The sequence below is a fragment of the Oreochromis aureus genome, linkage group 15, assembly GCF_013358895.1.
Source record: "Oreochromis aureus strain Israel breed Guangdong linkage group 15, ZZ_aureus, whole genome shotgun sequence".
Lineage (NCBI taxonomy): Eukaryota > Metazoa > Chordata > Actinopteri > Cichliformes > Cichlidae > Oreochromis > Oreochromis aureus.
Window position 1 is genome coordinate 11,959,978 of NC_052956.1, and position 9,876 is coordinate 11,969,853.

Sequence of the window (9,876 nt, forward strand, 5' to 3'; positions counted from 1 at the left end):
CATTCACCTAACAAGCAAAAGATCCCCAGGTTGATGCCGGAAGGAGCCACAAATCCTATTGGGGCTCAGTAAGCAAAGGCATCTGGCATTAAAGGAAAATACCTGCCAACTCAAACATGTGGAGCCTCCTGCTGCGGCAACCCCATGTGAATAAGGGATCAACCGAAACGACCTTCTTAGATACACACTAGGATTTTCCTGGTGACTAATTTACTAGTTGTTTAAACGGGAGGAAAAAAGACCAGACTACTTTAAAAGACGGAGAACATCCAGAAGTGAGCACAGTCAGGCTTAAACATTCGGGGTGGGGGCAGCCTTTTGTCCTAGCTGGATTCTTGGATAGTGGATGGTGGAATTACAGCATCTAGCATTCAGCTGACTTGTCGCCCACATCCCTACTACACGTGCTTCATACATGCTGCACCTGTGAATCGAACCCCGTTTTCCCAGGTTAAAGTCTTCTGTTTAATCTATCACACCACACCATCTTACTTCCGATCTGGAATTTTTTGCTCTTCTTGCTACTTCATAAAGCTTACCTGAACTCACCTGAGCAAACCTGTGACTGGCTCCAGTCTTAGTGTAGAGTTTCTATGTTAAAAATCCCAGTAATGGCACAGGAATCCCTCTCAGACCACTTAACTTGTGCTGAAAGATTATTATGGATTCTGTTGTCCAGTGATGGCAAAAAACAGCTGTCTGTTTCAGTTTTCATTAATTTTGGATAACTCAGTTATCTTAATGACCTGCTGGCCAACAGGTCCAGTAAATGTATTTATCTGGTAATTGACCTGTGCCTCAACTGCAGCTTTACTAAAGTTAGATTAGACATGAGGCGGAGATTGATAAAGTTGCACAGCGTCATTAAACGCCTTAATCAGTTCTTCATCATCAAGGCAGCAAACGTACACGAACAGATGCGTAATGTGGATGTACGTCTATGGTAGTATACATGTAGCATCAGAATAAATACACCATACACACCACAAATAAGCAGTAAAGGTACAAACGTTCACAAACAATAGAACACCTTTGGCAAAACGAAAGAAAATTTACAAGCTTGGCTTTATTTATCTATGCAAGCATGCAGCCTGAAGTACATCACAGAAGAAGATTCAAAATTAAAGATTACAAAGTTTAAAAAGTTTGGTGTGGAAAAATAAAAACCTCTAAGTACACACACATTTACAAAAAAAAACTGTACAGGATTTGTCATTCATTGACAAGCAGTGATACTGTTTTTTAGCCCTAAACAGGATGCACCGTAATCATCTAAGTCCAAAGTGCACAGTTCAGAGTTCAGACTAAATCTAAAACTCGTTAATTCTCATCTGTTCTTCACATTTTATCCACTGATTTCTCTGAGACACAGATGAACCTTTAATCTTAAAATAAAAACAGCTTAAATAAAAACCCTATTACTCAATAACCAAATAAACTGTGGAGAATCTGAGTGACTTTTAAAGATTTACTGTTATGGACTTCACTTACTTTAATTTTAAATTGACACAAGTGCTTTTTGGTCTTTTAGATTTCATAATCTTCTCAGTACTTTTTGAAACTCTGCTGCTTGTTGACCGTGACGCTTCTCCAAAACCAGTGGGGGGTAAAAAACCAGCTACATTGTCTCCTCCAGGGCTTTCCCCAACAAAGGCACATTGTGTTTGGGCATAATGAAGGGACTTATTTGCCTGAATGGGCTTTCCAACTTTAGCCACGGAGTGTTATGTGTTTTCGCGAGTGCCAACTTGTTCTCAGGCTTGAGAGGAGGACTGGCAGAACAGCACATCTTTTGTTGCTTTCAGAACTTTGAAAGGTTTTCATACACTTTTTATTACCTTTTTATATTTAAATGTGCTGCCCAATATTTCATTCAAGGGCAAGAAAAGTGAAAGGACCTTTTACTTGTGAATCGGAATTTATATTTTTAAATAAGGTTTGATTTGTCTCCTCCTGTGAGCTGACATTTTGTAGTCTTTCATTCAAGTAAATAAAGTGAAACTGGGATTTTGTTGCAGAACAAAGGGGATGAATTTATTCCTTGCAGCTTTGCTTTCATATATAGGAATGGAAAACATTTGCATTTGTACATAGACGTCATCACAAAGCAGTCTAGAGTTTTCCCCCGTAACGATTTCTAACCACATGTCATATGTCAGTTTTTTCTGAATGGAAGCCCTTAATCGGATGCTTCTGCTCATTATTTATCAGCTGATTGTTATGACATGAGGAGGATGCACACTAGCTAGGGCAGGGCAAAATGATTTAATGTTTGAATATGGAACAAAACGATTTTCCAAAACATGGCTTCTTGTTCTTGTTAATGCAGAGATCGATGGCTAAAGTGAGATTCATCAATGATAAGCCTTATAATTAGTGTATTTCATGTAGGCACACACATTTCTATAGAGTTTAGAGGGTGGTGGAGTAAATCCTACAGGTGGATAATGTGCACCCTGAAGTTAAAAATGAGATTTTTGGGGGGGCGGGGGTTTCCACTAAAAAGTTAATTTTAGTACCAAAATGATCAAATTACATCAAGAACAGCTTCCTATTAAATCCAAATGGATCTGATTTTTAAAGCCTACCGTATTTTTCGGACCACAAGGCGCCGGATTATAAGGTGCACTGTCGATGAATGGGTCTGTTTTCATACATAAGGCGCACTGGATTATAAGGCGCATTAAGTGAAACAAAACAGATAAGTCAAATTTTACTCAACTCATTCTTCTTGCTTCCTCCACTTCTGTAACATTAATTCATTAATGTTGAATTCGCTCGCAGCTGCTCTATTCCCATGTTGTTGCAGTATATTAATGACTAACCTGTATTGTGGATGGATTATCTCAGTTGTTCTCCTGACTGAAGTTTGGGCCATTTGCAGCATCCTGCCATGCGATTTGTCCGTAACCATCTGGAACCCTCATATTAAATTTTATCAGTGGAAAAAAGTTAGCGTTCATCCTCCAGCTTCATTGTGTTTATGTTATGCTAACATAGCTGTGTTGCTAGCGATCAGGTAGTACATCATTATATACCACCTAGCCCAACTTCAGTAACCCTACAAAAGTCACTGCTGTTTAGTTTTCTGTCTTCATTTATGTTGGAAGTGATAGCAGAGCTGTACGTTTTCATTTTTTCAGAAATCTCTCAGTCAGAACATGCTATATCATGTTCAGGTGGAAACTAGCGAGCTAACTTCCTGCTAATGTCTAACTCCATTAAATGAATTCTGTTTTCATGGATGCCTGGATGTTAAGCTTAATTGTTACACCTGGTAAAGCAGCAATGCTGATCATTTTATCAAAGATGAAAGAATTTAGACAGTTTTTAACTCTCAGTGATGCCGCAGTGTTCGTTTGACTGACTACGGTAGCCATAATGCTCAGAAAATCCATCAAGCGGTGCAGCTTCGTAGCTTATGAAAGTCGTACTAAAACATTTTTTGACAGATTTTTGAGCGCCGTGTACCACATAAAATCGGTTTGAGGTCAGTAAGCACAACCAGAATTCATATATAAGGCGCACCGACAATTTTTGAGAAAATTAAAGGATTTTAAGTGCGCCTTATAGTGCAGAAAATACGGTAGTTTCAATATCAGATGTGCAATCGATGCCTCAAGGTACATATTGGACTCTGATTGGTTTCCGTAGTTCTGACTTCACAAATGTTTGTTCTGTTTTTCATACCTGATAAAAATATTAATTAAATGTGTGTGCAGAATACTTACCGGGCATGCAGCTGAATTCAATTCAGTTAAATTCAATTTTATTTATACAGTTCGAAATTACAACAACAGTCGCCTCAAGGCGCTTTATATTGTAAGGTAGACGCTACAATAATGCATACAGAGAAAAACCAAACAACCATAAGACCCCCTTATGAGCAAGCACTTTGGCGACAGTGGGAAGGAAAAACTCCCTTTTAACAGGAAGAAACCTCCGGCAGAACCAGGCTCAGGGAGGGGCGGCCATCTGCCGCAACTGGTCGGGGTGAGAGAAGGAAGGCAGGACAAAAGACATGCTGTGGAAGAGAGCCAGAGATTAATAACAAGTATGATTTAATGCAGAGAGGTCTATTAAAATATAGTGAGTGAACACTGTCTCTGTTTCAGCTCCGCCGTTCAGAATGATTTGATCAGTCTCTCACGTCATTGTGGAGAATTTTGGCCAACTCTTCTTTACAACATTGCTTCAGTTGATTGAGGTTTGCAAATATTTGTCATGCACAGCTCTCATGAGGTCCTGTCACATTGTTTCAGTCAGGTTGAGCTCTGGACTTTGTCTGGGTCACTGCAGCACCTTTTCTTTGTCAGCCCTTCTGTTGTAGATTTGCTGCTGTGCTTGGGATCATTGTCCTGCTGCATGACCCAGTTTGACCCAAATGTGAGGGCTGTCTCACATTTGACCCTATAATACGTCTCTATACAGAGAAGCTCAAGGCTGAATCAGTGAGTGCAAGCTGTCTATGTCCTGTGGCTGCAAAAAAAGTGCACATTTATCCAATCATTAAGGGTATTTCAAAATGTTTTCTTATGATTGTAAGGACAGATGTTTCACATATGTCACACTACCTGCATTCACTTTAGATTTAGGCTCCTTAGTGTGTCCTATTAAATTTTAACATTTTTATATTTTTATGTTATATTAATGTTATTTTCATGTTTTGGCTGCACAATAATTCCAATCTTTTTGGATAAATAAAGTATTTGTTATCTATTATGTTTGTTCACAGAGAGAAACATTCCTTCGTTAGCCAATTAACTCTACTCATCAGTCTGCATAGTTATAATCAAAACATCCAACAATAACCCAAATTAGTTTTTTTAGGGGGAGGGGGGATTTCCAGAACTATTATCCAAATTGTTGAGGAATGTAGACAGAAAAATATTTTTTTGATATCACATGATGATTTTTGGCGAGCTTTTCCTTTATTAGATTACATATTGGTAGCGTTAGAAGCAAAGCAAAGCAAAGGAGGTGGTATAAACAGAAAGGCATGAAGTGACTGGAGCAGTAAATGCTGCAGTTAAAGCGAAAGTCCCCCCAGACTCCACCCCCGAAAAATATTTAATTGTCATTCAAGTCCTGTACAACTTTTTCAATGATCCAAACCAGGCAGCAAAGAGACCACCAACATGTAATTTAATTGAGAACGATAATGTATTTTAATTAGCCTAACCATAACTCAGTAGCATAGCAGTGGTGTAGGTTTTTTGCCCATCCATCAGTTTTATGCTGCTTATCCAAGGCTCAGTTGCCAGGATTAAAGTCTAACTAGAGAAGCCCAGCCTTCCTTCTCCCTAGCCACCTCCTCCAACTCATCCACGGGACACCAAGGGGTTCCCTCAATGTAATCTCCAGTTTTTCCTGGGTCTCACCCAGAACATTCACCTCAACTGGCTCCTTCTTTTTTCCATTACTACCCAGAGCTTGTGGCCAAAGGTGAGGGTAGAAATGTAGATCGATTGGTAAATCGACATCTTTTCTTCTACGCTTAACTCCCTCTCAAACGCAATTGGTTGGTGCAGTGTCCTGCGGACGCCACACCAAACCATCTGTCAGTCTTCACTCTCCCCTCAGCTGAAACAAGACCTCAAGATAATTCAACTCCCTCATTTGGGGCAGCAATTCCTCCCCGACCAAAAGTGGGAACGCCACAAACTACCTGACCAACTCCTCTTAGCCTTGTAGATCCTGTTTTTCATGGATGCATGGACAGAGAACTTTTAATATGTTGGAGAACGGCTACACTGATCATATTATTGGATTTTAAAGAACTTTGACCTTATTTTATTTGTTAATGGTCCCTCTCTGTTTGATTTTGGCAACTGAAGGAGCATTTGGACCTCTTAGTTGGGTTCATTTGGGATTTAAGCATTGACGGTGGACTTTAAAGCACACTCCCATGTCACAGCAGTCATATTTGAGGAATTGTCATCCGCTCTGTGAGATTGCGAAAGCACGTCCTCCTTGTTTTGTGCTTCGGTTTACTTGCAGAGCCGCGTTTCCTCAGACAGGAAGCTCACTGCCCACTTCCTCCTGTTTAATTCCCACTTATGGGTCCATAAAACTGCTCCTGGGTCAGAAGAAGGGAGGTATGCAAGGAATGTCGCTCCCTGTCTAATGAGCAAGATAATTTACTTTTGAGTCTGGACGGGATGAACTGGCTGGGTTTTGAGAGAGTAAAAGTGGTTTATGAGTCACATATGAGTCTTTGATCCATTGAACTGTGCAAAACATGCCCTTTTCCCCCCTACTATGTAAAAGACACCCAGACCTGACTATAAACTTTTAATTAGTTGCTTAGACAGCTTGATGTCAACATCTCGTGAACCATGCTCTGTTCTGATAATGTCAAATTTCTTTTGGCAGCATTTCCAGCCTCTTGCGTGTCTTTTCTTCGTCTAGAGTCTGTCTCAATGTACTTCCCCGTGATGCTCCGTATCTGACACAAGCTTTCTCGTTGCTCTGTAGACATGATCAGGATTAACAGGACCATTCCTCTGTTGACTCATTGTCATTCAGAAACTTAAACACGAAGTCCTTCTGGCAGATGCGATGGATCAAAACCTTTTAATGTAAAATAATTACAAGGCCCTCTAAACATTTTTCCGTTTATGTTTTTCTATTTTTAAAACTCTAAAATATATCTCAGTTGAGCTTCTTAATGCCCAAATCAAAACTGTGATTCTCTCTGACTTCACATAGCGCTTATTAACTGTCTCGTACCTGCAAGACCTCCTTTCGTTTATATTTTGACAACAGTAAAAACAAAGCTGCCATTTTCTGCGGGCGTATTCATCACCGCCAACCTTGAGTTAAATTAAGTCTAGATTACAGTTATTGAGCTTGTGTGGAATGACCCTATTCTGTCTAATTTACACAAGTTGTGATGCTAAATGTTGGCAGATGGTGTTTTGGTGTAGAGCAGCTGTGTTGTGGTGACGGCCTTAATGTGAGGTCATTATATAGATTGTAATTTTACCTTCTTATCTGATTTTTGTGGCCACTGACAGTTTCATGAGAAGATCTGTACCAGCTGCGTGTGCTTCCTCGGATATGTCCACTCATTAAAAGCTTTCTTGAAATTCGACTAGATTAGGATAATGGTAGACGACAGACATATTCTTTTTTCTTTCCAAATTCTATTGCTTGTTGATGAGTTTAATGTCATCTGAGCACCTTTTTGATTTCTAGCGAACGTGGATTGTCACATAAAAAGGATTTTAAGTACGTCCATTAATTCGGTAGCTTATAAATAAACATCTAGCATTTGATTAGCAGTGCCTGCTAGTTATTCTCTTAATTCTGTGGTCTGATATCTCCATATATGCATTTTTGGTGACCTCTCATCTCATTAAATAGATCAAAATTAGATTTATAATAGTTCAAATATGGGTTAAAGTTCTTCTCTGATGTGTTTTCCCTCAGATGAGCACAATGCCTGGCCTGCCCACACGACCCTGTTTCTACGACATTGACCTTGACCCGGTCACGGAGGAGATCACTGGACTCTTCTGAGCATGCTCCCCAACGTTATTCTCGTGGGTATCATTTCATCTGTATCATATAAATTATTCTGAAGAAGCTGCCATTGTTTCGCTTTACATATTTCACAAGGAGCTATTGACATTACGGTTTGTTACATCGTCTCCAGGCTCAGAGGCCCTGCAAACATCTTTGTTTTTGTTTTTTTGTTCCCAGGCTCCCTGCTCTGTTTTCAGGATCATGGGCTCCATGCATTCACCATAAGGCTCATCTAACCCCAGCGCCACTGGCAGGAAACAATTTCTTGCTCTTCCCAGCTGATCCGCATCAAAGCAACGTGGAAGAAGAGGGAGGATTAGCGGACCATTAGATTAGCATCATGCTGCATTTGCACGTGTGTCATATGCCAAAGACCATGCCCTACAACCATATATATGTATATCATACATCCTCTACTTGTGTCAACGTTTTTCTGGGTATAGAAGAGTCCGTTTACTTGGATTTTATTTTGTTGTTTCCTTGGATGTCTAACTTCTGTTTATTTTTCTGGAAAGAAAATCAAATGTCTTAATACAGTGTTGTTGTTTTTTACCTAAATGCAGTGAGTAGGCAAAATTGTGAATTAAGATGCTGGTGTACGCACAAAGAGCCCTGATAGTATTCATGTGACTTTGAGTGTCCTAATCTGTTAAGTGGTGCTGAATGTTAAAGGTGCTTTACATACACTGAGAAACACTACAAATGTCAATTATGTTCATAATTTCTAAGCAGTTTTTTCTTAGTATTAGTAAATTATTTTGTTTTGTGGTTTGACAGGAATACATTGTGCTTCTGTCATGTTATATATGTTGTTTGGAGGTATTTCAGACAATACCGACCAATCAGATTCTGGAGCTTCTTTAAGTATTACCTTCAGAAAAGATAAAATCAGCTATTCCCTGAATTTTCACTTTTATTCCATAGAGTGTAAAACAAACAGAGGTACTACTCTATGAAAACATCTGGTGCAATCCTGAAAGCTGCTGTATGTCAAACATTTCATTTGTCAAAGATCAAAAGTGCCTTATAGCAGTAAAAATAAACCTTTTCTTCACTCCAAAACTGTGTATTTCTGTTTTTACGTCAAGCATCTGACATGAGCTGTTTTCTTACTATCGTCTCGCGATTCTTTTTGAGATGCTGCGATACAATCGTGCCTCTTTTCACGGATGAAACCTTTAAGATTGTCTGTGCTTTTCTCATTTCTTCCCATGTGTTTTGGAAGGGTGTCTGAAAACAGATGATCCCCCCACCCCCCAGCAGCACCCCAGGGTGCAACATCTGTCATTATGAGGTGTTTGGGTTTTCAGCATGAAGCCAAGTGTGCATGTGTGCACATGTGTCATAGCTGGCATTCCACACGTTCAAAGTCTCCGTGTTATTCTGCGTGTTCACCTGGCAGTGGGAATCTTATACAGTAGCACCCCAACAGCAGATTTAGTGTGTGTGTGTGTGTGTGTGTGTGTGAGAGAGAGAGAGAGCGAGAGAGACTGAACCCTCTTGTTTTGATCTGATGACAGATTTAAAGATGTGTTGATAAGTTGTACACTTTGGCATTGCACTGTAATGCGCTGACAGATCCCTGTTTTGTTAGGTTAGAGTTGTTTACAATGAGTTTTTGACTCCATCTGAGAAATTGTTTAGGCTTTCATCTTTTAGCACTTCTGGACAGATTTAATAGATTTTCCAATTTCAGTACCAAGGACAGTGTCCTGTTGAATATTTCATGTGAGAGGAATTCCAAGAGTTTCTGGAAAATTGGTCCAAATAGTTGAAGCTGAATGATCCTGGTCCCCAAACGTCCAATTCACTCTCAGTTGTTTCAATACCTTTATACTAAAAAAGTGCTACATTAACTGGGTCCTCCATTGAAAGTTACTCAATTAGTTTAGATTCTAGCTGCTCAGCAGTCCTGGGTCTATATGCTATGCTTCTCAAATAAACAAACTGGTTCATATTCTAGAGCCATCCAGTCTGCAGAAAACTATAAAGTGGCGAGTATCTGCTTGTGAATATTGCTGAACACTCCCTCCTCTAAATGTGCCTTTAATGTACCCTTGCGCTACTACTGTATTTCATAGAGCTCTGAGCATTTATAGTGTGGACATACCCTCTGTCTTGCTGTCTCAGTTGGTATTCATGAGTTTGTTCGAGATTTTACAAGATTGTCAGCTCTGCTTGACATCTGAGTGTTATTGTAATACTGTGTTCAGTTACTCTTCTTGAAATCTCCACATTCCTCTTTTCACTGTGGCCCAATAGCTCTATCTTTTCTCCCCGAAACTTTTCTTTGGCATGTTTATGTGGACAGTAAATGGCAATGTAGACTGGCTTCACTGTGGACAG

At 39.7% G+C, this 9,876-nt stretch overlaps 1 protein-coding gene across 3 annotated transcripts in view; it reads left to right on the top strand.

Moving 5' to 3' along the window:
* The window catches only part of mthfd1l (methylenetetrahydrofolate dehydrogenase (NADP+ dependent) 1 like), a 44,994-nt gene extending 36,402 nt beyond the window's left edge, over positions 1-8,592 (top strand). For all 3 annotated transcript variants that reach the window (XM_031727653.2, XM_039599195.1, XM_039599194.1), the window contains exons 27-28: positions 7,435-7,547; positions 7,708-8,592. In XM_031727653.2, coding sequence (XP_031583513.1) covers positions 7,435-7,524 — 90 coding nt within the window. In that variant the 3' untranslated portion in view covers positions 7,525-7,547; positions 7,708-8,592. The remainder of the gene's footprint in view (positions 1-7,434; positions 7,548-7,707) is intronic.
* Positions 8,593-9,876: the final 1,284 nt, after the last annotated feature.